Source organism: Callorhinus ursinus, unplaced genomic scaffold (assembly GCF_003265705.2).
Source record: "Callorhinus ursinus isolate GAN/ISIS: 27379988/994484 unplaced genomic scaffold, GSC_fseal_2.0 scaffold57, whole genome shotgun sequence".
NCBI lineage: Eukaryota > Metazoa > Chordata > Mammalia > Carnivora > Otariidae > Callorhinus > Callorhinus ursinus.
Window position 1 is genome coordinate 7,255,230 of NW_027397119.1, and position 27,578 is coordinate 7,282,807.

At 51.5% G+C, this 27,578-nt stretch overlaps 2 protein-coding genes across 2 annotated transcripts; both read right to left on the bottom strand.

Annotated features, from left to right (window-relative positions):
- Positions 1 to 6,266: 6,266 nt before the first annotated feature.
- KISS1 (KiSS-1 metastasis suppressor) lies at positions 6,267 to 10,261 on the bottom strand. The gene is made up of 3 exons (XM_025855066.2): positions 10,215 to 10,261; positions 8,480 to 8,620; positions 6,267 to 6,580 (listed from the first exon to the last, which is right to left on the bottom strand). The coding sequence occupies exons 2-3, from the start codon at positions 8,580 to 8,582 to the stop codon at positions 6,267 to 6,269; spliced, it is 417 nt and encodes a 138-aa protein (XP_025710851.1). The 5' UTR covers positions 8,583 to 8,620; positions 10,215 to 10,261.
- Positions 10,262 to 12,835: 2,574 nt separating this feature from the next.
- On the bottom strand, positions 12,836 to 27,432 carry GOLT1A (golgi transport 1A). The gene is made up of 6 exons (XM_025855199.2): positions 27,410 to 27,432; positions 27,212 to 27,328; positions 17,082 to 17,173; positions 15,876 to 16,054; positions 13,817 to 13,880; positions 12,836 to 13,172 (listed from the first exon to the last, which is right to left on the bottom strand). Exons 2-6 carry the CDS (start codon positions 27,234 to 27,236, stop codon positions 13,134 to 13,136), a joined length of 399 nt encoding a protein of 132 aa, XP_025710984.1. The 5' UTR covers positions 27,237 to 27,328; positions 27,410 to 27,432; the 3' UTR covers positions 12,836 to 13,133.
- Between the last annotated feature and the right edge of the window lie 146 nt (positions 27,433 to 27,578).

A 27,578-nucleotide genomic window follows, 5' to 3' on the forward strand; every position in this document is an offset into this window, starting at 1 on the left:
CAGGGGGAGAGAAAAAATCTCAAGCAGACTCCGCATTGAACGGAAAGCCCCACACAGGGCTTAATGTCCGGACTCTCAGATCAGGATCTGAGCTGAAACCTAGAGTCGGACAATTACCGCCTGAGCCACCGAGGCGCCCCCTGGGGGCACACTGTGGCCTGGGGCCCTCTTTGCGGCTCCCCATTGTGTCCAGGCTCTGGGGGCTCCTTGTTCTCAGGCTGCACTGCTGTTGAAGCTGAGCATGTGCTCCCAGAGCTTTGCGGAGAAAGCGTGCCTAACAAGTCAACGCTTCCAGGCCTGGCATGTCTACAAATGTTTCCGTTTCGCGCTTACTCTTTATAGTTTGGGTGTGAATAGAATTCTAGGTTGAAATTTATTTTCCCTCTGAAACTGGAAGTTGTTTTTCAGATTTTCACAAGTCTGGTGCCACTCTTAAGTCTCGTCGCTCCTGTGGTTTTATCTCTGGGGGCGTTGGCCACCTTTCCCTTGTTCCTGGTGTGGGTCTTTTCCATTCCTGTGCTGAGCATTCAGTGGATGCCCTCAATCTGGAAATTCGTGTCCTTCCACTCTGGAAAACTGTCCTGCATTTGATTCCTTGATCATTTCTTCCCTCCTGTGTTCTCTTCTCTCTTCTGGAACTCACGTTAGTAGGATATTGCAAGTTCTGTTTGTTTTCCAAGTATTGTATATTTTATCTCCTGAGTTCTCTCTTTAAAAAAATTCTTATTTTTAAGTCGTCTCTACACCCAACGTGGGGCTCAAATTTACAAGAGTCGCACACTCTACTGACTGAGCCAGCCAGGCACCCCGATCCTGAATTCTTTTTGTTCTACCTTCTAGGAGATTTCCTTAACTTTAGGTTCCAACTCTTCAATTTCTCTACACATTTTTTTCTCCTATATTTTTTACTTCCAAGGGCCTTTTCTAATTCTTGATTATTTCTTTGTTTATTGCATCCACTATTTGTTTTATGGATTCAGAATTCTCTCTTATGCCCCCTGAGGATATTAATTACAGACTAGTTTTGTGTTTTGTTTTTTTTTTAAAGGGTGTCTCTGGGGGCGCCTGAGTGGCTCAGTTGGTGGAGTGGCTCAGTTGGTGAAACGGCTGCCTTCGGCTCAGGTCATGATCCCAGGGTCCTGGGATCGAGCCCCGCATCGGGCTCCCTGCTCGGCAGGGAGCCTGCTTCTCCCTCTCCCTCTCCCCCCTCTGCTTGTGATCTCTCTCTTGGATAAATAAATAAAATCTTAAAAAAAAAAAAGCATGTCTCTGTTTTCTTTGTGTTTGTCTGGTTTGGTCTCCATCAAATCCCCAGGACTCCTTGTCTCTCAGTGCATGATTAAGAGAGAGACCAGTAGAATAGCCTAGAAGTTCAGTGTGCACAGCGGGCTTATGTGATGCACCCCACTTTAGATGGGGGTCCTGAGCTGGCTTTTCCCTGGAGCACTACCATAGACGGATATGTTGAAATCCTAACCCTCAAAGTGGTGGTATTTGGAGGTGGGGCGTTTGGGAGGTGATTAGGTCATGAGGGTAGAGCCCTCAGGAGTGGGATTAGTCCGCTAAGACAAGAGACTTCAGAGAGGTCCCTCCTCCTTCCTGCCGTGTTCGGACACAGCAAAAAGATAGCCATCGTGAGCCAGCAAGTGGGGCACTCACCAAGCAGTGAATCTGGGGCCCCTTGATCTTGGACTTCCAGCCTCCAGAACTGTGAAAAATACATTTCTGTTGTTGTTATTGTTTTTGAAGATTTTATTTATTTATTTGAGAGAGAGAGAGCACAAGACAGGCGGGGAGGGTCAGAGGGAGAAGCAGACTCCCCAGTGAGCAGAGAGCCTGATACGGGGCCATCCCATGACCCCAGGATCATGACCTGAGCTGAGGGCAGATGCTTAACCAACTGAGGCACCCAGGCGCCCCAAATTTCTCTTGTTTATAAGCCACCCAGTCTAGGGTATTTTGTTATAGCAGCCCAGATGGATGAAGCCAGGCACCTCCAATGTATCTGAGGTCTTCTCTCTGGGGACTTCTCCCTGAGGAGGTGGCACTTTACTACCTACATCTGGGAACAGAGATTTGGGATGGGGCTGCACAGACAGACTCAGACAGACTTTCAGACCGTCCCTCTCTTTTTAGGCACTCTCTTCAGCTCCAACCTCATGGTGCCTGTGTCCGCATGACTGATGTCTCTACCGTGTCCTCAAGAGACGAAGCTCTAGCCTCTTCCCAGGGCATAGCCTGGCTGTGTGGGCTGGGGAGAGGAAGTCTGAGTTTTCCATGTACAGATTTCCAGCCAGCACGCCGCGTCCCCCAATGCCGCCTCTGCCGTTTTCAGTCCAGGATTCACCCAGTCCTGAGACTGGGTCCTGGCGTGCCTCAGTAACCCCCTTTGCTGGCTTTGAGGTGGCAGCTTCCCTCATTCTGCCAAGCCCTTTGTCTACTTGCCATCTTCAAAATCTGCTCGTCATTTCTCATCTGCTGAGGCTTCCTCTCCCTTCTCTTTGTCCTTGAGAATTCATACCTTTCTGTTCCTTTGGTGTCTTTTGTAAGGGGCTTTGGGAGGGAGCAGACAGCCATGTGTCCAAAGCGGTCCTTTTTAAACGTTTTGTGAAGGTAATACACCGAAGGGACAGTTGTTAAGACTATTTTGCACAGCTTTCAAGAAAACAGAAGCAGGGCGCCTGGGTGGCTCAGTTGGTTACGCGACTGCCTTCGGCTCAGGTCATGATCCTCGAGTCCTGGGATCGAGTCCCACATCGGGCTTCCTGCTCAGCAGGGAGTCTGCTTCTCCCTCTGACCCTCACCCCTCTCATTCTCTCTCTGTCATTCTCTCTCTCTCAAAAATAAATAAAATTAAAAAAAAAAATTAAAAAAAAAAAAAAAACCAGAAGCAAACAAAACCTGAGAAGGTGATGAAGGAGGGGCTGTGTGTCCTGCTCTGAGCCAAGCACGGAGACGCGCCAGGCTCTGATGGCTTTAAAATGGAAGCAGGCACTGAAGGGAGGAAGGCCGGGTTAGCTCTCCCTGGACTTGCTGCCCGTCACGCCCCGTGACCAAGTCTGGACTGTGGAGGCCAATTCCGGAGAGAGGAGGAGTCAACACGGGCAAAATTCAGATGCCCGGCCCTTGACAGGAGCTTAGAGGGGAGAAGGCCTGCTCCGGGCATCAGTGACCTCACCGGTTTTGTTATTAAAGCTGGAGAGGGATTGGAGGGGGACTGGCTTGGGATCACACTGGCTGCTAGCCCTGCTTCCCAAGACAAATCATGCAGGGAAAGGGGTAGCCTGACACACAGAGGGGCTGTTGAGAAAGGAACGACCGCAGTGTATAGGGAGACTGTGGTGTTTGGAGTGAGAATGTGGGGGCCAGCCTCTCGGCCCTGGAACTTTTCTGCCATATGACCTTGGGCATGCCACTTACCCTCCCCCAGCCTCAGTTTCTCTCTCTTTCTTTGTTTCTTTGAAAGAGTTTATCCACCTATTTGAGAGAGAGAGACCAGGGGGAGGGGCAGAGGGAGAGGGAGAAGCAGACTCCCCATTGAGCAGGGAGCGCGATGCGGGGCTCAATCCCAGGACCCTGGGATCATGACCTGAGCTGAAGGCGGATGCCCAACCAACTGAGCCACCCAGGTGCCCCACGGTTTTTCTCTTTTGTCCAGTGGGAATAATATTGCCCACCTCATGCAGTTGTTGTGAGGATGAAATGGGGCAGCTTAGCACACCGCAGGTACTCCAACATTTCTTGTTCATATATGAAGGGTGCTACTAGAGGCAGAAACGTTCCTGCCCCCTTCTTTTCCACAGGGTTGTGAAACCAGCTCCCTGCTAGTCTAACAGACTTCCCAAAAGGGGTGGAACTTGGGAAGAGACCCTCCCACTTCCCCTTCCTCCAGTGAGGGATGTCCAGGCCTTCCTGATTATTTGTCCCTTGGGGACTGTCTGGACATCCCAGGAAGGAGTGGGTTTGAGTGCCCCTAGCTAGCCTTACCTCCATGTCTTTGGGCTCCCGTGCCCTCGCTAGCTGAACTCACCCAGAAAGTCTGGAGAGGCAGATGGGAGCCTCTGGGGCCGGGAATGTGTATAATCCCTCACAGCCTCCAACCGGCATTGAACCTTCCCTCCAATCTAGGGAGCAGAGTCAGGCTGAGAGACCCATGAAACCAAAGATCTCTTTGTCCCAAGATACGGGGCCAAGAACTGGAAAGAGTCTTCCAGGCAGCAGTCCTGGGGCAAGAAGCAGGGGACCAGCTTCCCTCCTGCTGCCTGCTGAAGCGGGGCCTCTAGATCAACCAAAACAGACATCCTGGAGGGCACTTGATAAAGCCTGAAATGTGGTTAGAGGGGCCCACACCACACACAGGGCCACACAGACATGTGTGTATGAATATGCACGTAGTTCTCATATTTACTCCTTACATGCGCCCTCTCCCACACAGACAGGCTTGCTTCTTGTAAGAGAGAACCCGCTCCCTGAAGCAGCACGTGCGCGCGCGCACGCACACACACACGTGCTCATATCTCCTATCTGCCTAAACTTAAGGCTGTGAGGAAGGATTGGGGGGGGTGTCTCGGGGAATTTTGTAAAACTGGGCTGCCTAAGAGCACATTTCAGAGACCCCTTCAGCCTCTTCCCACCCAGTCTTCATCAGAGAAAGGGTTGGGTCAGAGAGTAGAATAATTCACTTCTCAGATAAGGGCTGAGTTTATGACTCCTCTCCCAGAGGCACAGAGACGCACCCTAGGCTGTTTGGGGGAGGAATTGCCTTCTAGATATCAACAGCATCCCCCTGTCATGCCACGCTAGGACATGAACTCACAGCAGTAGCAATAATTTGAAAGATCCTGGAAGACGGTTTCAGGGTAGAGATGGGGGTGGGGCAGGTTGTCCTGTTCCCATGGCAGCCTATCTCATTGCCATAGCAACACGTCCGCCTTCATTCAGTGGAGTCCTGCTTTCTGTAATGGGTGGAACACTGTGGCGCTCCACAGGATGGCGGTGGCCCCATAATCCTTCTGGGAAAGAACATTTCCATCCTAGACCAAGCAGGGTAGGAGTAGCTGCAGGCTGCCAAATAGGGCCGGGTTTTCCTGTGGGCAGAGGGGTGGATTTCCTCTCAGTTTCCCTCCCAACAAGCCTCTACTTCTTACTAGAGCAACCAACGCTCCAGCTCTTGGGGGCCTCCAAGAATGTCCCCACAAGCAGACTGACCTTTCCTGATGTCCAGCACGGCTGACTCAGATGGAAACCCTTCCCTCTCAGGCGTGACAGTGAAGCCGGGGAGCCAGGTGCTGGTGTTGGGAGCCTGATGAGGCTCACTGTTCATTGGCTGTGTGCCTTCAGGGAGTTCTGTATCTTTCTGACCCTCAGGGTTCTCACCTGTGAAAATGGGGCTACCACAAGCCCAGCCCTCTGTGTGAGTCCAAGGATGCAGAAAAGAGATACACGTCAAGAATGGGACCCATCCAGGGCTTTCCCTGGGGGAGGGGGATGGACAGCCCGAGGGCACTGCTGACACCCCCTCGCATGCAGAGTGGGGCATCAGGACCTTGGGTCTGAGCACCCCAGCAGCGGTCTGACTGTGCGGCTGCAGTGATCTTTAAACTTCGGTGGACAGGGGGAGTGGTTGGCATCGTCTTCCTGATCAAGCTGTCCAACTGGCAGTAAGCTTCCCTTGGAAAGGGAAATGTGCTGATGCTGTCTCCCCCTGGCCTAGATCAGGGCTACTCAGAGCGTGGGCCATGGCTCATGCCTCTCTGCAAAATGTTGTAACCTGTGGGCAATGAGAGAAGTCTAGGAGTGAAGAGGACAGCTTCAGAAATTTTAACAGAAATTTGATATTGCTGAAACACCAAAGCAGCATCCAGTCTGGGTTTCTCTAGTTATTTTGAAATTTTTCAGTTTTTTTAGTGATTCACTGTGTGTGTGTTTGTAAGTATCGATCTGCCCCAGATTGGGGAAAAACAGTCTGGTCCCTCACATCTCCAGTTTGAAAAGCACCGTGATCTGTGCTTGATAACACTAAAAGCTATCTTAAAACCAGCAAAAGCTTCAAGTGAAGAGAAGGAAAACAATCTCATCTGCGCTGCTTGCAAAAATTAGCCACAAATCACTCCAGGGTGTGCCGGCAGCATTCCCTTTATTACTTCAGGACAGAAACCCCAGTCCCCCTCCCACTGCCCTACCCCCTACCCCCGCACCAACCCCGCAAGCCCGGTTCCCTAGCCCGGGTTTGAAGTTTGAAGTTCACGGCCCCCAGCACCTCACGCTCAGCCACGCCCGGCGCCGCCGCGGAGCCTTGCGGGAGGCGCAGTCTGCCGCTTGCCGTAGCGCAGGCCGAAGGAGTTCCAGTTGTAGGCGGACAGGTCCCTTTCCCGCGGCACCAGCACCGCGCCCCGGGGGGCGGGCATCAGGCGGCTGCGGGGGGCGCACAGTCCTGGCTGCTGGGGCCCCGCGGGGCTCTTGGGAGGCGGGCACAGCGAGGCCTCCCGCGGGCTGAGCCGGGCCCCGGCGGGCTTCCTGTCTGCGCAGCGCCGGCTCTGCTCCCAGGGGGCCAGGAGGGCCTGGGGTCCGAGCCGCTGGCCTAGGACAGAGCCAGAGAGAGAGGCTGCGGTGAGGCCAGGGCCCAGGAGAGACGGCTTTGGAACACCGGCTCACATTCCTATCCTGTGCTTGCTTCCCTTTCCTTCCTTGTCCTCTAGGAAGCCCAGAGCCCAAAGCGGGGCACCACCCGCAGGAGGGTCTTAGCTCAGGTGATGGTTAGGTCATTGGCTCCTCTCTCTTTACATAGCTTTGGTTGCAAAGGTTTTCCAGGAGGATCTTAAACATCTTTTATTTCAAATTACTTCCTTTTTGGAAGCAAACAGGGTAGAGCTTGGAAATAAGCCTGCAGTACTTGCTGTCTCTGCATCAGGCTCCCCCACGGGACTGAGCTCCTGGGGGCAGGTGGGAGCCATGTTCATTCAGCTCTATCTCTTGAGTGCTTGAAACGGTGACCTGCATGCAGTGGGGCCTCAAATGCTTGTTAAATATATAAAAGCGAGTGAACAGCCTGTAGTTACAGAAACAAGAGTAGAACTAGGACCACTCTGCGTCCCCAATTACTGTGACCACTAATAAGCTACAGGAAGACTCAGTGAAGAATGGGAAATTATCTGGGTCACCTTAACCTGCTCACCTCCCCCCACTGTAGGTATAATCTCTCCCCTGCACGCTGAGGGCTAACAAGGCTAATTTGAATGCGTTTCACATGCAAAAGGCTTGTTAAGTTCACTCTAATTTTTGGCAGTAAAATAGTGCAACTAGCTCTGAGTAGACCAGAACCCCAGCCAATTGTGGCATAAGATTAGTGGAAATGAGGCCTGGTGTGTGAGTGGATGTGTGTTGAGGGGGGTAGTTGGCTTTGGGCCCTGCTCTTCAATGCCTTGGCAGACTTTGGAGACGGGGAGTGTGGGCGTGGTTCAGAGTTAATGCTAATCTTCCTAGAATGCCCCTCCCACCTTGCTTAGGGCCTGGTTGAGGCAGGGAGGGATGATGGCTTCCTTCCCGCTTAAGCCCATCATCCCTGCAGTAGGATAACCTCTCAGGCTATTGTTTGTGGCCTCACCTAAAGCCATTTGCTGACCAGCAGGTCAGTGTCCCTGGGGCTGCGGCGAGGTTATTCTCTGGGGGAGCCTCCCTCAGCCAGAAAGAATACCTGATCCCAGGAGAGAAGACACTGTTGGTCAAGGACACCCGGGGGCATATTCTCTTTGCTTTGGGACATTTTATGGGCTTGATGCTATCCTCTGCGTAGAGGGTACGCTCCGAGTTCCATAGCCAGAACCGCAGGCCGGAGAGGCTAAGCCATGTGCTAGTTTGCCCAGGAAACTGACCACCAAGCAGTGTTAAACCCACAACTCCTGTCTCGGGGACTTCAGGGACTGGCTTGTGCCCCTCAGAGACACACTCTTGGCAGCTGCTGCACCTGCTGGGCTGCTGCAGCATTTGGCTGACTTTGGGGGGGTGGTTCTTTACCTCTTTGGGCCTCAGTTTCTCTAGCGAATCAGTTGCACATTGAACTCATAAGGTTGACAGGTATTAAGGATCTGTCCTTTTGTTTAAGTCTTTTTTCTTTTTTTCCAGATTCCCCACAAAGTGTCTGAGATCACTGATGAAAGAAACTTACATAGTAAATTTCTTCCCAATGGATCTGCTCAGACAGGTGGTTGGCTTAGAGCAGAGAACACAGTGTGAGAAGACCATGAAGGAGCTCAGTGGTGAACAAGCACCTGAACCTAGGTGAGCCTACTGATGCCCATAAAGAGCAGTAAGCCATCCCTTACTTGCAAGATTCACGGGGCCCCCAAATAAGTTGCATGTGCTAGTCTTAGGTTCCGATTTAATGCTGTGTGAAACTCACATCGATAGACTAGCCTCACTGAAAAATATGTGACTCTCATTTTGCAACAACTCCCACCCTTCTTTCCCAGACAAAGCATACCTGTCGGTCTAGGATTCTCCATGGGTGCCATCTTTTCAAATGTCTCCCTGAAGGAGGAGGCACAGAGGAAAAGCATCAGCTGCCAAGAAACCAGTGAATTCATCGTGGTGAGAAGGCACAGGTCCTGGCAGTGTCCTGAGGCTGAGACAGAGGGAGGGGGAGAGGGACTAAGCCAGGTGCACGGTGTGTCCTGGGTGCTGGGGCAGAGCCCAGCGTGACCAGAAGAGCCCTTGAGTGAGGGGCAGTGTGGCAATGAGGGCCTTGGGGGTAGGGGGTGAAGTCAAGCAGGGCAAGGAGCTCCACTGAGTGGAGCGCCCTGAGGTCCGGACAGTCTCTGGAGCCTAGGAGCTCCGTGCTGGGCTTGCTGTGCCCAACTCTCCCGTTAGACTGCGCCTTCCCGAACCTGGCCCAGCTCCCTCCTGCGGCAACAGGGACTTCATTCCCTTTGTTTTTCAAGAAAAAAGGAAGAAAGAGGCAATCATCTTGTTCTCATAACCCTTCACAGCCTTGAGGACTGTCACTAAATTGTCTCATTGTCTGTAATACAAAGAAGAGAAAAAACTTTCCCTGATTCATCGGGTCAATTTTCTCCTTATTCTATTCTTCGTGGGCTCCAAGAAGATATGAATTGGATTGACCTCCTGATTTTGGCCGCTGAGATGGGAGCTGTGTACCCTGACCCTCGCTACACCCCCTTTGCCTTCCACCCCAGCCCTTCCAGCTCTCAAGTTGAATTTGTCTTTGAAAAAGCCATCAGGCACTTTGAGATTGTCCAACAAACATGAGTAAAGACAAACTGGTGGGGAGGCAGGTCCAAAGGCTGGACAGAAAGGGTGTTGGCCAGAGCCTCTGTGGTCCAGGGGGGCAAGTGGGAGGGGCAGGGCTCTCAGTGGTGCCCATGGGCTGCTAATGGTTGCTCAGCCCTGTCCATACCTGTGTTCTTGCCCCACCCCCATTCCTCTCCAGGACCTGGGCACCGGGCAGAGAGGAAGACTCCTGAATGGGATCAAGAACACTTGGGTCTGGGCGCGCCTGGGTGGCTCAGTCGTTAAGCGTCTGCTTTCGGCTCAGGTCATGATCCCAGAGTCCTGGGATCGAGCCCCGCATCGGGCTCCCTGCTCTGCGGGAAACCTGTTTCTCCCTCTCCCTCTCCCCCTGCTTGTGTTCCCTCTCTCACTGTGTCTCTGTCAAATAAAATAAATAAAATCTTAAAAAAAAAAAGGACACTCAAGTCTGGCCCCAGCTCTGCCCCACTCCCTGTGGGGCGTGAGCAAGTTACCCCCATCTCTGGACCATATTGCTCCTCTGTGAAATAAGAGCATTGTATCAGACTGGTCACTGACTAACCCTTCAGTCGTTTTTCCTTACAGACTGATTCTGTGACACTCTGAAACCCAGACAAGTCTTTTGGCACCTGCTCTAAAGAGGAGAGGCAGGATCAGTTCATTAGAGAGAGCAGTGGAAAACCGTTTCTTTTATGGCTTCAAACCGTGGATGCACAGAGTCCAGGTTAGCTCAGAGATCATACCTGATCACAGCACCAGCTAGGTGCTGTGCTAGATGCTAGGGGGGGCACAGGTGTGCTAAGACCCAGGGTTGCTTGTTTCCAGCCCTTCCCCAAGATCAAGCTCAAGAAATTGAGCCATCTAAGCCGACTATTTCAAAATAACACCGGAAATGATAGGCTGGGGGAGTGTGGGTACCCAGGGAGCTGTGGGAGCCCGTGGGAGCTCACCCTGGAGCGGGGCAGGCGTGTTTTCCCCGAGGCGGGGAGTGGTTCCGGAGCTGAGTTTCTGAGCACGGATCAGCCGCGTGAATACAGGATTAAGGAAGGCATTTCCAGCAGGGGGCGCTGGAGCTGGGCAGCAGGGGCGGGGCGGGGCGGGGCGGGGCCCGGCCCACAGGCCCTCCAGGCTGCCGGGAGCGCAGAGCTTTGCTGGAGAGAGACAGTGGTGAGGCTGGAGGAGGGACACGGCGGGACTTTATCCCCGAGTAGACTGAGCCTGAGGGGGGGCATGTGTGTTGCATTTCAGATGGAGCATTCTGGCTGCTCTGTAGGAGCAGGGCGGTGAGTGGGGAAGGTGGGGGGTGGGCAGGCTGTGTGGTTAGGTAAGGGTTCCTTCTTCCAAGCTCCTCCCACCCGTAGCACCTCCTCCTCCTCATAGATAGCACTTAGCACCTGGCCAGGTGAGAACGCACACACACACCCTGCACCCAACACACACACACACACACACCCTGCACCCAACTCTCAGTTCACTTCCCAGGTGAGAATGAACACACACACCCTGCACCCAACTCTCAGTTCACTTCCCAGGTGAGAACGAACACACACACCCTGCACCCCCCAACACACACACACACACACACACACACACACACACACACCCTGCACCCAACTCTCAGTTCACTTCCCAGGTGAGAACGAACACACACACCCTGCACCCCCCAACACACACACACACACACACACACACACACACACACACACCCTGCACCCAACTCTCAGTTCACTTCCCAGCACAGAAGCATTTAACACATGTGGTAGAGTTGAATTGTTTGGAAGAGAACAGCTTTCACGGGGCCTGGAGAGGCTGACCTGCTGTGGGCAATTTTTGTGCCCTCGCCCCAGGCTTTATACCTAGTGGGTAATAGATTCCAGGAGTGGTGGGAAGGCTTTTGAAGTGAGGTGGCTTCCTTCCAGGAATAACCCGCAGTTCTTAGTGCAGGGGGCTAGCAGGGCGCGTAGAGGCTCTTTGGTTAGGTTTGTACTTGCCATCCATACGTTGGGGGAAAGGCTTGGAGGAGTCCTATGGAGCCCCTGAGCCCTGAGGGGTTCCCCAGCCCCCTCCAAAAGCTTCTGTGGCCTCTCATCCCAGCAAGAGCTCGCTCACTGCTTTTATTCCTTCCACAGTGAGGGATTCTCCAAGGTCCTGGTTTCAAAAATGCGAGTCAGGGTATTCACTGAGACATCCCAGAATCATCTGGCCAACCTGATAATCAGGAAAGATCAGCGCCCCCTTTGCCAGCCAGGGATATGTCTTGTCAATCTTAGAAGGAAATTCCTGCTCCTCGGTGGGGATCCTCCCTGGGGCTAGGCAGACCCCTCTCCAAGTGGGGGTGCCCCCGTGCACCTACCTTGGCTCTGTCCAGCGGGGTCGGAGCTCCGTGGGGTCTCCAGGTGCTACTTGGGTTGCTGAACACCCACAGAGAGGGGAGCTGGGCTCAGCAGTGGCCTGATCACGTCCGTTTTATAAAGCCAAGGTGACGTCTCCAGGCATAGGCCCACCTCTGCCTCCTCCCCGCCACCCCACCCCCCCAGACCCCTCAGAGAGCCCAGCGTTTGCTGCCTCCCACCGCCTGGCTCTCAGGACTGAAATCAGCCTCTTTCTCCCCCTCCAGAAGCCCTCCAAGGCTGGCTTTCTGATTCCCACTGGTCCTTCCATCCTCCTCACCCCCTTCGCCCCAGACCCACTTAGCGGGAGACCCATTCTGCCCCAAATGACATGGAAATGGATGAACTGAGGGGGAGGGGAAGGGGGGGCTCGTGCCCTCAGACAAGAGCCACAAGAGCACCCTGTGTGAAGGGAGCGTAATGAAGGGGGCGGAAGGGAGAGAAAGGCACAATCTGACCTAGGGGATGAAGAAAGCAAAATAAAGGGGCAGCTCTAGAAGGTGGGTGTCCTTGGGGAGTGCCCAGGAAACCCAGAGAGCTGACCTCCAGGTATAGCACCTGACGCACCTGACCCTGCTGCTCCCGGGCCCCCCTGCACGTCTCATGATCACACTGCTTTGGGATTGCTCTGTACTTTGCTCTGATAGCAGTGACCGGCCTCCTTTTGCACCCTCAGCACGCACCCCCGTGCTCAGTATAGATTCCGAGGGCCCTCACAGGGACTTACTAAATGCTGCACGCATTGCAAGGCACTCTTGTCTCCTTCCTGGGCCTGCGAGAACACTCTTTACCCTGGGCTGAGGGGCTCACCAGAACAGAGAATGTCTCCTCCATCAGACTTGGGCTCTCCGAGGGCAGGGGCAATGTCTCCACCCCTCAGACAGGAAGCTCTCTCAGCACAGGGGCTATCTGTGGGTGCCCTGTGCACACATCCATCTAATTAATAGTTGAGTAGCATTTCCCACCAGTATGCAGGATTAATACCCATCACTTGTCTGATGCCTACTGCTAACAGGGGTTTACAAACAGTATCTCACTCATTAGGACTGTTAACCACCAGGATAAAAATGATAGCTTCCGGGAGCAGGCCTGCCCCTCACTCCATGGAATGCCGTGCGTCGGCCTGCCCTGAGTCAGAGACTGGACTTGACAGGCTGGAGACAGTGACTTTGAGTCTCAGACACACAGCTTGGGGATTTAATCTTTGCTTTCCTCCCATAAATGCAGGGCAGGATGTGATACCAGCCCCAGTCCGGTCTCCGTGGGGCCCCCCCTGGATCTCTGCTCCCAACCATGCCAACAGCCTTTTGAGTTGACTTGGGGATTTGCAGTCAGTCATTCAACTCCATCCTTCCTTTTGGACTTGGAGAGGTCTGGGTATGATGCGGGAGATGAGTCAGTGCAGGGTGGGGGCGGACCCCATTTCCTTTCCAGCCCCCTCAACCAATGATCCAAGTTCAAGGAGCTCATCTCTGCTGTTCAGACCATTGATCTGGTGCCCTGAAGCCTCTGGAACAGCTGTGGGAGTGAAGAATCATTATTCCAGACAAAGAGTGAGGAGCACACTCGGTCTCTATCTAGGTTATTGTGGAGTGGGTCTTTAGAGCTGGGAGCGGTGCCAAGGGCAGATAGGGAGAGGGGGCCACAGGGATGAGCCAGCTGGCTGCAGGGCCGCCCCGAGCTTCTCCGAGAGCTGCCATTCTGTCAGAAAATACGCTTCAGAGAAAGGGAGGGGCAGCGGCTGGGGACAACTGCCCCATGCCTGCCCCCAGGAGAGAGCAGAATCTGCCACCCACCGCTGCTGTCATTGGCTGTCATACATCCTCTCCATGCCTGGGGCTGACTCAGCCAGCTCTCCAGAAATCCCTGGCACTTTCTGGCTGGGTCACCTAGACTCTCTGAATCTGTTTCTTTGGCTCTAATAAGGAACTATGAATAGCCACCTACCCAGGCCTCAGGCACAATGCTCCCGGGTCCCCTCTCCTCAGCTGCTCTGGTCAGATGGAGAAGGTATGGGGACGGGAAGGGGTGCCGAGGCTGGCCAACCTGGGGAAAGGGGTTTGAGGGGAGATGGGGAAGGGTCCGCTGCGCAGGGGCCACAGTCTCACCAGGGCCCCCCACCCCAAGGCACCACCACCAAGCCACATGCATCATCCACTTACCGTGCTCAGGTACGGGATGTTGGAGGCATTGCCCAGGAAGCCAAAGACGACAGGGAAAAAGCCCCTAGGAGCAGAGGGTGGGGAGAGGGGTCAGTGATGGCCTTGGGGGAGAGGGGAGAGGGTATCCAGGTTGAGGTCCACCCAAAGGCTCCACCTTTGGTTCCCAAGAAAGCGGGCCCCTGGGCACTGGGAGCCCGCTTGGTTCTGCACCCCTGGTTTTGGGGAGACAACCCTGTGGAGAGGGTAAGAATAAAGGGGCTGGGGTCAGGCTCCTTGGATTCAAATCTTGGCTCTGCCACTTCCTGGTGCCGTATAAACTTGGGCAAATTCCTTAACTTCTCTGAATCTCAGTTTCCAGCTGTAAATGGCATTAATAATAATAGTACCTACACCATAGGGCCTTATACAAAGAAATGTTGGGGAAGCTTTGGTTTACATGACTGTCAGTGTCTTCACCTCCCTAGGTTGGGTATATACCGCCTACTGCAGGTCTCCTGGGCTCCAGGCATGGGCGGCTGGTGGAGGCTGCTCGTGCTGATTTTCCCGCTCGCCTCGGCATCCCGTGCATGGAGCCTTTGCTCTTGGCACCCCCACTCTTATCAGACACACCCTGGCAAGGCCTGGCTGGGCGCAGGTGTGGGATCCCTCAAAGGGCTTGGAGGCACTGAGGTTGGCATGCGGAGGGAGCCCTGCATGTGTGGAGAGGCGAGGGGGTTAGAAATTTGAATTCTGGCTGAGCTACTTCCTTTCCTTGGGCTTCATTTCCGTGAGGTTCGCCGGCATCTCTGACGTCCCTTATAGGTCCCATTTGGGATTTCTGCCCCTAGCAATGCTGTTGCCAGGGGACTCTGTCAAGGTTTACTGTTGGTTCAAACTACGGAATCTGCGGTGGCCCCACTCATGGTTCTAGTCCCTCAGAAGATGGTCACTGTTGTCAGAATTTGTCTTCTCAACTAGGTTGCAAGTCCCTTGGGGAGTTTCTCCTGGTTTAGTACCACAGCCCCACGCCTAGCTCTGGGTTTGGCATGCAGTAGGTCCTTTTATTACGTTTTTGACTATTTGAATAAATGACTAAATGATGACATAGTTGAGTATTAAGTAAGTGAATGGCAGAGTGTGTGTGAGAAAATTTGGTTTCTTGAAACCACTTTATATGATGTCTAGGTGGTCTGGGGCCCTCGGGCTCATCAAGGTGTTTTCAGGGCTGCAGTGAGCAAACGGAAGGCCTTATGAGAACCCAGAGTCCTGGCCCTGGCTCCTTCCCAGGATCCCATACGCCCCTGTCACCCCCATCCCCAGAGACACTGGGAGCCTTCCCTTCCTTGCCCCTCCTTCCTCAGCAGCCTTTCCTTTCTTCTTAAACACCCTCTAGTCTCCTCGTAAAGCCTGCCTGCCTGTCCCCAGGGCCTGTTCCAGGTCCTGCTTCCTCTAGGACCCCTCCCCTGGCCCTGGCAGTGGCCACACATCTTCACTGACTTCCGACTCGCTTTTCAGCAGGCCAGGCCGAGGGATGTGGGGCCAGCAGCCAGGCACAGCTGGATCCAGTCCAGATCCTCGGCGTACAATCTGTGAGACCTTGGGCAGGGGGCAGCCTCTCTGAGCTGGTTTCCTTACCTGCAGAAAGCAGTCCTGCAGCGGGTCATAGGGACGACAAAGTGAGTGATGATTGTGAGCGTGCTTGGGACATATGGGGGGCCTGGGAGATGCTAGTTCACTGCCCTTCCTCCCTGCTGGGTTGTTCAACTTGAAGGCAGGCCCTGTGTCTCCTCCTCGGGGGCAGGCACAGTGCCAGGCACACAGCAGGTGCTCAATGTTTGCTGATGGATGGGCCGATCCCTCCAATTTGTCCTTTATCCTACCGTTGGAGTAGGATGCCTTGGAAAGTGTCTGCCTGATGCCCCTCCTGCCTTTTCAGTCCTTCCACGACTCCCATCTGCAGGATAAAGTCCCAGCTTCTGTACACCCTGCTGCTGGTCGGGCTGCCCAAACCTGGTGGGCTGATCTCAGCTACTCAGAGGCCCTAGTGGGGCTCGTCCAGGGGAAAGAGACCTGCACTCACTTGAAGAGGCTAAAGAATCCATAGGTCTCCAGGAACATGCCCAGGAGGGGCCAGCGCAACAGTACGATGACCACACCCCCCAGAAAGAAGCTGGTCCCTTTGAGCTTGTGCCTCTGGAAGAAGAAGGAAAATGTCCTCCTCAGGCCGATGATGAACAAGAGGCCGGTCAGGAACAGCAGCTGTAGGGGAGGGAGGGAGAGAAGCGTGGGAGCAAACACAGCAAGGCCCCTGGGAGTCAGGGGCCAGACCTGGCGCCCTGCGTCAGGCATGGGGCGGGACTTGCTAATGCTTCAAAGAGGGACACGTCAGGGAGAGTGACCCCACAACGTGGCAAACTCCCAGAGCCTTGAGCCATTTCTGCTGGTTAGGAACCAAGCTGCCCAGAGGTAGGCGGATGGACAAGGAGAACTCTGGTCTCCCGACCGCTCACCCAATTCAACCCAACTTCTTGGATCCCAAAGAGTTTTTCATACATGACTTCATCTCTCCACACACCTCGCAAGGAAGGAGGGATAGATAGAGTCTCTCCATTTTACAGACGTGAACCCTGAGGCGTAGACAGACATACCCGGAGTCGCATGGAACCCTCGGGACTCCACTGTCCGGCCCAGTCACTATCTTCAGCTTGGCTCCTAATGGTCCCTTAGGAGTGCCTAAGTGTCCATCAAATTGAACTCTCTGGCTTTCTTCCAGCATGTTCCATGCCTTCTCTTCCCTTCTCCATACCTTTTCTCTCGTTGTTCATCTGCCTGCCGGTGCTTCATCCCCCTTCACACCCATTTCCTTTCCAAATTCCTCATCCTTCTGCATTTGGGCGTGCTTTCTTTCCTCCAATGTTTTATATGCAATGTGCTTATCTTACTGTGACTTTATGGCTGCCCCTGCCTTCCTTTGCAGTTACGGATGTTTGGGTTGTGTCCCTATCCCTAGACTGGGTGTGTGTGGGGGGGTTACAATGGCAGGGATGGCGGCAGATTCGTCTTGGTAGCTGCAGGGCCTCACCCAGAGCTTGCCATGAGAATTCACGTCCTCAGATTCTCTGTGCCCCTCACGCCTCGCTGTGCATCCCCAGCCACCCTCACCTGCCAGGGCTTGATGGTACTGACCCTTGGATGGGCACGATCTGAATGAACTTGGGGCTGACCTTCCAGGCAATAGAGACCTCAGGTAGGTGGGTGGGGAAAGTACACAGGCTGGGGGACTCACGTTTCCAAAGGCCAGGAGCACGGAATCAAAATACAGGAGTATTCCAAGGAGGATGAAGAAGATGCCGAAGCCGGTGGTACCCACACCAATCTCTGCAATGGGCAAGGAGGTTGGGGTGGGATGGGCTTTGGGGAGCAGGATGGGATGCTGGAAGTTTCCCCCATTGCCACTGGACAGTTGCCTTCCGGGGAGTGGGGGATGGGGCGGCTCCATTTCTACCCAGGAATCTCAGCTTCTGTGCTCGAGGGGAATGATGGGACGGGAAAGGAAAGGGAGGGTGGGCACAGATTTATGTTTAGCACCGGCACACTGCTGGTCAGTTCTGTACTCTGTGGCATTCTGTCCTCACCACGGCTCTGCGAGGTAGTTAATACTTCCCTCACTGCTTTCTCTTTTCAGCTTCCTCTTGTTTGCAAATGCTACATTAGCCAGATAACGGTCAGGGTTGGGTGCCTCCAATCCTGTCTTCCTGCAGCTGGGAGCCGCTGATGCCCAACTCAATACCCAGGCAGAAGGGTACCACTGACAATTCACGACCACCAACCCAGAAAAGGCTTAGAACCAGCTGTCCCGCTCGATTTCTCAACAGGTTTGCCTTCCTAGATAACTCTTCACACGGTGTGCTTCCTCCTCTGAATGCCGCTGTCCCCAGCTTTCATGTGATGACCTCTCACACTTGATTGGAAAAACAGAAGGCATGTGCTCACCTGAGAGTCTGCACCCTAGCTGGCACCTGCGGCCCCATTCTGCACCTTCCCTCCCACCGCTGTACCTCGGGTGCCCAGCCCCCCACACCCCTGGGCTTCCTCTAACATCAGTCCCATGGCTGGGCAGTTCTGCACCAGGTTGGACCCACACTGAGAGCACCCCACCTCACTTTGTATTGTGTGTTTTTGCTTTAAGTCTCAGGGTAATCTTTGAAGTTGTAGGAGTTGGCTGAGAGCCAGTGAACAGAAGTACAGGATATTAGGGACCCCCTGTTTGGTCAAGGGCTACATCTTTGACGTTTTGATACATTTTTTTCAGATTACTTCCCTCAGGAAGGGTTGTAACAATACCAGGATATGAAGTTGCTTTTTTCTGAAACCCTCTCCATCACACAAAATTGTTAATTTTTACTTATCTTTGCTACTCTGATAGTCAACAAATGACAATTCATTGTGTTTTTTCATTTTTAAATTGAACTCCCACTTTAAATTGTGATAAAATACACATCAAGTTTAGCATCTTAACCATTTTTTTTTTAAAGATTTCATTTATTTTTTTATTGATTTGACGGAGAGACAGCGAGAGCAGGAATGCAAGCAGGGGGAGAGGGAGAGGGAGAAGCAGGCTTCCCGCCGAGCAGGGAGCCCGATGTGGGACTCGATCCCAGGACCCTGGGATCATGACCTGAGCCGAAGGCAGATGCTTAACGACTGAGCCACCCAGGCGCCCCATAGCATCCTAACCATTTCTAAGTGTACGCCTAGTGGTGTGAAGCGCGTTCACATTGTTGTGCAACAATCACCACCATCCATCTCCAGGACTCCCATCATCTTGCCAAACTGAAACTCTGTCACATTAAACACTGACTCCCCATTCTCCCCTCCCCAGCCCCTGGCAACCACAACTCTACTTTCTGTTTCTATGATTCTGACTCCTCTATAGGAAGCTCATCTGGGAAATGATACAGTGTTTTCATGTGAATTGCTAATTTCACTTAGTATAATGGCCTCCAGGTTCATCCAGGCTGTAGCAGGTGTCAGAATTTCCCTCCTTTTTAAGGCTGAATAATAATTCACTGTATGTTTATAATGCATTTTGTTTATCTGCTCATCTGTGGGTGGAACTTGGATGGCTTCCACCTTTTGGCTACTGTAAATAATGCTGCTGTGAACATGGATGGATGAATATCTTCTCAAGATTCTGCCTTCACTTCTTTTGGCTATATATCCAGAAGTGGAATTGCTGGATGATATGGTAGTTCTATTTTTAAGTTTCTGAGGGCCCTCCACACTATTTTCCAGGGTAGCTGGACCAGTTACATTCTCACTAGCAGGGCACAAGTGTTCCAATTTCTCTACATCCTCGCCAACACTTGTAATTTTCTGTTTTTTGTTTTGTTCTTGATAGCGTCCATCTTAATGGGTGTGAGTGGCATCTCACTGTGGTTTTGATTTGCGTTTCCCTGATGAGTGATGTTGAGCATCTTTTCATGTGCTTGTTAGCCATCTGTATATCTTTAGAGAAATGTCAATTCAAGTCCTTTGTCTATTTTAAGAGGTCGTTTGGGGGTTTTTGTTGCTGTTGTTGAGTTGTAGGAGTTCTTTATATATTATGGATATTAACCCCTCATCAGATACGTGATTTGCAAATATTTTCTTCCATTCCCATAGGTTGCCTTTTCACTGTGTTGACCGTGTCCTCTGATGCAGGGAAGTTTTCAATTTTGATATACTCCAATTTAACTACTTTTTCCTTAGTTGCCTATATTTTTGGTATCCAATCCAAGAAATCATTGTCAATTCCAGTGTCATGAAGCTTTTCTCCTAAGTTTAAGAGCTTTATAGTTTTAACTCTTGCTTTGAGTTAAGATAAACTTTGAGTTTATTTTTGCAGATGGTGTAAAGTACAGGTTCAACTTCATTCTTTTGCATGTGGATGTCCAGTTCGCCCAACATCATTTGTTGAGGAGATTGCCATTTCCCCACTGAATGGTCTCGGCACCCTTGATGAAAATCATTTGACCATCTTTGCCCGGGTCTATTTCTGGGCTCTCTGTACTGTCCCTTTGGTCTATGTGTCTGTCTCTATGCTAGTCTCACACTGTTCTGAATGCTGTAGTTTTGTGATAAGTTTTAAAATCAGAAAGTGGGAAACCTCCAACTTTGTTCTTCTCTTTCAAGATTGCTTTCGTTATTTGAGATCCCTTGAGGTTCCATGTGCATTTTACAATGGATTTTTCTATTTCCACAAGAAATGTCATTGGGATTTTGATAGAAATCACACTGAATCTATAGATTGCTTTGGGTAATATTGACATCTTAACAATGTTAAATCTTATAATCCATAAACATGGGATTTTTTTTAAGATTTTATTTATTTATTTGAGAGAGAGAATGAGAGAGAGAGAGAGAGAAAGCACAAGAGGGGGGAGCGGGAGAGGGAGAAGCAGACTCCCCGCTGAGCAGGGAGCCCGATGCAGGGCTCGATCCCAGGACTCCAGGATCATGACCTGAGCCGAAGGCAGTCGCCTAACCAACTGAGCCACCCAGGCACCCACATGGGATGTCTTTCTATTTATTTGTGTCTTTTAAAATTTTCTCCAACAATAGTGGTTTTCAGTAAGTCTTTTGCCTCCTTGGTTAAGTTTGTTCCTAAGTATTTTATTCTTTTTGATGGTATTACAAATGGAATTCTGTTGCCTCCTTTGAAAATATTACTGATGATATTGTACCACTTCAAGTTTACATTGTATAGTCTTGCAACGTTATCTACTTCATATAGCTAGAATGCCTTATTTTCTTTTTATTGTAAATTACATGGTAGATGGGGATATGGCAAGAGTGTCTTTTTAAACTACAACATGTATAACTTTATTAAAAATGGCTTAATTCTTAGGATCCCCTGGCTGGTTCAGTTGGTGGAGCGTGTGACTCTTGACCTCGGGATTGTGAGTTCAAGCCCCACATTGGGTGTAGAGATTACTAAAAAAATAAACTTTAAAAAATGGCTTAATTTTTAGAAATTGAAGTTGGCTTAATTTTTTAAAAGGGAACATACAGGTAATTTTTTTTTATTAAAGATTTTATTTATTTATTTGAGAGAGAGAATGAGATAGAGAGAGAGCATGAGAGGGGAAAGGGTCAGAGGGAGAAGCAGACTTCCCGCTGAGCAGGGAGCCCGATGTGGGACTCGATCCTGGGACTCCAGGATCATGACCTGAGCCGAAGGCAGTCGCTTAACCAACTGAGCCACCCAGGCGCCCACATACAGGTAATTTTTAAAGAAAAAAATTGTACTGAACTCGTTAACTAACATCTTAGAATTGGTCCTCACAATACCTATGAAATTTTTATTATTGCCATGCTTTTAGAGATAGTTGTAAAAAGCTGTTAAAAGTCTGGTTGTTCAGAGGCAGAACTGTAAAAATAAAACAAAAATAAAATTTTTGAGACTAGACCTACTGGTTAAGTTCTGTTTACAACAGAAGGAAAATGAAACAACACCATTACCTTCTGGTCATTTTTCATAGTCTGTTACTGTACAGATCTTAAGAGGATTAGGATCAGTGTCAGTACAGAAATAAGGCCAAAGGACTTCTTTAAAAGAATCATTAAAAATATAGAGATGAGGAGCGCCTGGGTGGCTCAGTTGGTTAAGTGACTGCCTTCGGCTCAGGTCATGATCCCAGGGTCCTGGGATCGAGCTCCGCATCGGGCTCTCTGCTCGGTGGGAAACCTGCTTCTCCCTTTCCCGCTCCCCCTGCTTGTGTTCCCTCTCTCTCTCTCTCTCTCTCTGTCAATTAAATAAATAAATAAAATCTTAAAAAAAAAAGCTTTAAAAAATAAATATAGAGATGAGATTAGGGGCGCCTGGCTGGCTCAGTCAGTAGAGTGTGTGACTCTTGATCTTGGGGTCATGAGTTTGAGACTCACGTTGGGTACAGAGATTACTTAAAAAGAAAATCTTAAAAAAAACAGAGATGAGATTTATCATTCAGATTACAGGCCAAATGCACAGAAAAATGCCAGTCTCACTGGGTTTCCCTTTCGCAGAGCTGGATTTTGTTAGGGCCCAAGGCAACATCCTCTCTCTCAACACATCATCCAGCTGCCTGGAATCCATCTTCTACTAATGGCTGGTTCCTCCTGTTTCTGACAAACCTCTGTGATCTAAACGGATTGGTTTCCTACGTCTACTTCTCAGTAACACCTGCTTGAATTACATCCTCAGAGACAATAAGTTGAGGATCTAGGTGCACAACTACTTCATCATGATAATTTTATATAGGCTAGGATATCATGGAGGAAGACCAGCCATAACCCTGCTTCTTTCATCTGAATGGCAAAGTATTTTAAGTTTTTTTTTTAAAAGATTTTATTTATTTTTTGACAGAGAGAAATACAGCTAGAGAGGGAACACAAGCAGGGGCAGTGGGAGAGGGAGAAGCAGGCTCCCCGCGGAGCAGGGAGCCCGATGCGGGGCTTGATTCCAGGACCCTGGGATCATGACTCGAGCCAAAGGCAGACGCCCAACGACTGAGCCATGCAGGCGCCCCTATTTTAAGTTTCTATGCCTGTGTTAAAAGTCTCTGTTATCAGCTTACACCTGCCATAAAAATACATTGTCATTGATTCCAATTCTGATGATACACCCTTCCCCTCTATCTCCTTTAGCAGATGTTTTTGTGTGGAAACACAATGTGAATATCTTACCGGGTTTTCATTTTGTTTTGTTAAAATATCCATATGTCCCCCCTGTAAACACTTCAGAAGAGCCTCTTACTCATTTTGTAGAGACAGCAGAAGTTTCTTAAATTCGCATTATGTCTTGTCTCCTCTATTCTACTTTCTCCGGCAACAGTGATTTCTTGGCCTGCATAGTTATTACTTTCCCACCCTGCCCCACATTCTTCTTCAAGGGCTGATACAATTCTAGAATTTTCCTTTGATGGGGGCAGCCTACTGCTTCCGGCTTTCAGTGGGGAAACTGCGCTGTGGACACAACACCTCGCAGAAAAGGGGTCGCAAACTGTGTCTTTCATACGCAAGCTTCAGACCTTCCTTTGCCTCTCGCTTCCAGTAGCTTCGTGATTTCAGTTGTTACCAACTGGGGGTCGCTCCTGAAGTTCTAGGAGCAGCAAGCATGGCAGAGAGGGCAGGAGATGGGGCCTGTCCCCAGGAGTGACAGAAGTGCCTGCCGGGAGCCAGACAGATGGGGCAGCGCTCCCCCTGCTGGAGATGAGCCAGAGTTGATGTTCCTCCATCACTTGCTTAAGGTGGCGTCTGCTGGGACACCCCCCCCCCCCGCCCCCGGGCTCCACTATAAAATTACTCTCCAGCCCCTACCCCACCCCTGCCAGGATGTCCTCCTCATCCTGCCTGGCAGACAGCGGCCCCCAGTGAGAACACCCATGTCACCCAGCGAGGGCTCTGCCACCCGCCCTGGGCAGCACCCTCCGCCTTCGACCTCATGGCTTTAGGACTGAATCAGGAATGGGAATAGGGAGAAAGAAAGAGCCTTCCAGGTCACTTTCAAGATGAACAACACTGATTAACAGGGATAACTGCTAACGCTAATAAGCACCCCTTGCCAGGCACAGTTCAGGCACTTTGCATATATCAACTCATTTAATTTTCGTAACTGCCTGTGAAGGAGGTTATGTAGGAAACCCTCTTGCTCTGTTAGTCCTATTTCACAAACAGAAATGGGAACACTGAAAGGGTAAGTCCTTGCCTGGGGCTACACAGCCAGGAGCTGGCAGAACCAGGTTTGAACCCAGTTGTCTGGCTCTAGGAGAAGTGCTTTTAGGAGCACCTGGGTGGCTCAGTCGTTGAAGCGTCTGCCTTCAGCTCAGGTCATGCTCTCCGGGTCCTGGGATCGAGCCCCGCATGGGGGGGGGGGTGTCCATGCTCAGCAGGGAGTCTGCTTGTCCCTCTGCCGCTCCTCTGCTCGTTCTCTCTCTCTCTCTCAAATAAATTCAGTTAGTTGTTTATTTTTTTTTTAAGTGCCTCTAGCCAGCCCAGTCCCGTCCACTTCCCCTCCCAGGCCCATCCACAGGAGCTGCTCCTGCTTTGACCATGTACGGCATCTGTGTTCCCAGATCCGACGGATGGACGCTGGTGCTCATCTGTCCGCTTTTGGCTACTCCCTTCTTAAAATATCCTCTCTTGGCTTCTGTGACACCCTATCCTTGATTTTCATCCTGCTGCTCTTGACTGCACTTGCCCAGCCTCCTTTGCTGGCTCCTGCTTCTTCCTCTTCCTCTTGGGGTTTGAATTGCTCAGGGCTTCAGCCCAAGCTCGCTTCTCCTCTCATTCTATTTCACACTCGTTCCCATGTCTTTAAATATCACTCGGGTGCTGACAACGTCGGTATTTATCTTCCTAGCCCATGACGGTCTTTGAGCTGCCAAGCTCCTACCCAGCAGCTGACTTGGCATCCCTGCTCACTTGGTTTTCTCTCTCGGGGGCATCTTGAACTCAACAGGTCCAAACTGAGCTATTGGGCTTCTTCCTTCACCCTGCGCCCTTCCCGGTTTTCCCCAAATGAATACAAATGTCACCCCCCCGCAGCCAGCCACTTGAGGCAGAAGGCCGCACAAGCCATCTGTGAGTCTCGCTCACTGCTCCTCCCTGTGCAACCCACAGCTAAGTTTTATTGCTTCTTCTTCCCTGAGGTATCTTGAAAGCGGTGCATTTCTCTCCACTCTTACTGCTCAATTCCAAGCCACCATCATCTCTTTCCTGGATTTCTACAACATTCTCCAGTTAGTCCCTGGCTTCAGTCCTGCCCGCTCTCATCCTATCCCCACACAGTAGTCAAGGGGCTTGGAAAGCATACAACCCAATCGTGTCAGTGCACTGCTTAGGATCCTTCATGGCTTCCCACTGGGCCTCGACTAAAAGTGTCCTCCCAGCCATACCGTGGCTTACAGACCCTGCATGACTGGGGCCTCAGCTTGCTTGTTAATCTTCCTCTCTTGTCACCAACCCCCTTGCCTACCATAATCTAACCACATCTTCCTTCCTTCCTTCCCCTTCCTTTCCCTTCCCTTCATGACTGTGTCTATGATGAGCCTTCCTGCCTCAGGGCCTTTGTATATGCGGTTTCCTCCCATGTGTTATCTGCCTAAGGCATACTCATCCTTGAGGACTTAAGGTTCCTTAGGGAAACCTGGTCCCCTCACCATTACCTGACCTAAATCTGGTTCTCTCATCTCTCCCTCTCATAGGACTTAGCACACTTTGGCTTAATAACATGTTGGCTTGCCACTAGACTCAGGCCACAGCTCCCTTCTCTCTCTATTTTTATTCTCTAAGTCAGTAGTTCTCAGCTGGAGGGATGGGCAGGGGTGATTTTATTCCCTGGGGGACATTTGGCAATGTCTGCTGACATTTTTCATTGTCACTACTGGGAGTAGAACATATTGGCATCTAGGACAGACCCCCACAACAAAGAATTATCCTGCTCCAAGATGCCAGTAGTAAGGAAGCTGAGAAACTGTGCCCTAGGTGACCTCATGGGTTCTCATGGTTTGAAATACCATCTATATGCTGGCAATTCCCAAATTTGTCTAACTCAGGCCTTGACCTTGAACTCCAGACTGACATACCTGACTGCCTACTTGACATCTCACCTGGATGTCTACTAGCACATCAAACTCAACATGTCTAAAACCCAACTCGACCCTTCTAATTGCTCAGGCTGAAAATACTGGCAGGATTCTTGCCTTCTTTCTCTCACACCCACATCTATCAGCAAATCCTTCCAGCAATTTTCTCAGAGCTGATTCGGCCTTGACCATGTCCACCGCTTCACTGCCACTGTCCTGGTGTTCTCCACCATCTCTCACCTCAGAACTGGTCATCCTGTTGCTGACCTCACACCTCTACAGCCTATTTTCAACCTGGCACCCAGAGTCATCTTTTTTTTTTTTTTTAAAGATTTTATTTATTTATTTCAGAGAGAGAGAGAATGAGAGACAGAAAGGACGAGGGGGAAGGGGGTCAGAGGGACAAGCAGACTCCCCGCCGAGCAGGGAGCCCGATGTGGGACTCGATCCCGGGACCCCAGGATCATGACCTGAGCCGAAGGCAGTCGCTTAACCAACTGAGCCACCCAGGCGCCCCAGAGTCATCTTTTAAAAATGTACATAGATCACATCACTCACTTCTCTGCACAAAACTCTCCAGTCATTTCCCATCTGGTGGAGATAAAACCAAAGTTCTTACACGGCTTCAGCTTTCAGTGACCTCCCGGACCTAAACTCCTACCACTCTCCCCTTTCCTGGCTTTGCTGCAGCCACAGCACACACTAAGTATGCTAATGCCTCAGGGCCTTTGCACTGGCTGTTCCCTATCCTGGAACAGTTTCCCCTCCAGACTGCTGCGTAACTTTGCTTCCTTGCTTCCTGTAGGTCTCTGTATAAAAGGTACCTTCTTGGCAAAGCCTTCCTTAACCACTCGACACAACACAGTAGCCCCTCCTACCTCACTCTCCCTAGCCTCCTTAGCCTGTCTCATTTTGTCCGGAGGACCCATCACCATCTGACATGCTACCTACTGATTTATCTGTTAACTACCTGTTTCCCCACTCCAGCATGTACGCAGGAACATGTCCGTTCCATTTCAGTATACTCTCGTATACTCCATGCCCAACACAAGGCTCAGCACGTAGTCGAGACAAATTTGTTCAGTGAATGAAGATTATCACCAGTTCACAGATGAAACCCTGGGCTCAGAGGCTTTAAGTCACAGTTCTCCCCGCCCCTGCCAGGCCTGTGGGCTACCTCCCTGCCATCTCCCCACAGAGGAAGGGGAAGGATAAGGATATTTAGGAGTGAGGGTACAGTAATTTGGGGACAGGGGTGGAATTTAATTTCTGGTAAGAAGGTACGCAAGGTGGGGGGTCACTGGCTGGCTCAGTCGGGTGGTGAGTTCAAGCCCCACGTTTGGGGTAGAGTTTACTTTAAAAATAAAAAAAAATTAAAAAGAAGAAGAAGAAGGGCCCCAAGGCGACAGGGGATCCGGAGAGTTTGTGGGGAAAATGTCTCAATGGGCGGAGACCTCCTGAGTCCACCTTTGCAGCAGCATCCCAGGTCTAGAACCATGATGGGGAAGGGACGAGCTTGGGTGGTGAATCTGCCGCTTCTCCAGCGTCTAGCTAGCCGGGGAAGTGGGGGGGGGGGTTCCGAGTAACCCCCACCCACTGGAAGGCAGGGGAGCCACACCCGGTCGTAGCCGTGCTGCCAGCAGGATGCCAGCACAGCAGCTCCAGGCCACCGGCTCCAGAGGTCGCCTTACAGGTTCCCAGCGAGAGAGCAGGGCTGGGAGGGGCAGCGTCTCCACCCCACCCCCCACCCCCCAGCCTGCAGCCTCCGGTCCAGCCCAGCCCCCTCCACGGCACCGGCCCCTGCACTCACTCTGCCACTCGGTGATGGAGATCATGCTGCAGGCTGCCTGAGGGGCCTTCCGGGTCGAAGCTGCCAAGCGGTGAGGAGCAGAGGACCAGACTTGTGCATGCTCCGCGGAAGCGGACCCTTGATAAATTGTGAAATGAGCCTCTGGTAAATCATTAACTCTCTCCCCTCTCCAAACCCCACCTCTCCCCGCCTCCTCACCCTAATGGCTGCTTAAAGTCGTAGGCTCCTTTCTCCCGGGTCGTCCCAGAGGGCACTGGCCAGCCCGTCACACATCCGCTTACCTGGAGGAGGCAACGCCCACCCGACCCCTCCAGCGCCCCCACTCCTGCGCCCTGAGGCTGAGTTCAGCTGCTTCCAAGTCCTCCGC

Bases quoted from the DNA above. Each gene is read 5' to 3' on its own strand.
- KISS1 (XM_025855066.2), bottom strand. From the start codon at position 8,582: ATGAATTCACTGGTTTCTTGGCAGCTGATGCTTTTCCTCTGTGCCTCC. The intron at 6,581-8,479 runs GTATGCTTTGTC...GCTCTGTCCTAG, and splicing joins GGAGAATCCTAGACCGACAG to GCCAGCGGCTCGGACCCCAG.
- GOLT1A (XM_025855199.2), bottom strand. From the start codon at position 27,236: ATGATCTCCATCACCGAGTGGCAGA. The intron at 17,174-27,211 runs GTGAGTGCAGGG...TGCCCATTGCAG, and splicing joins CTCCATCACCGAGTGGCAGA to AGATTGGTGTGGGTACCACC. The intron at 16,055-17,081 runs GTGAGTCCCCCA...CCTCCCCTACAG, and splicing joins TGCTCCTGGCCTTTGGAAAC to CTGCTGTTCCTGACCGGCCT.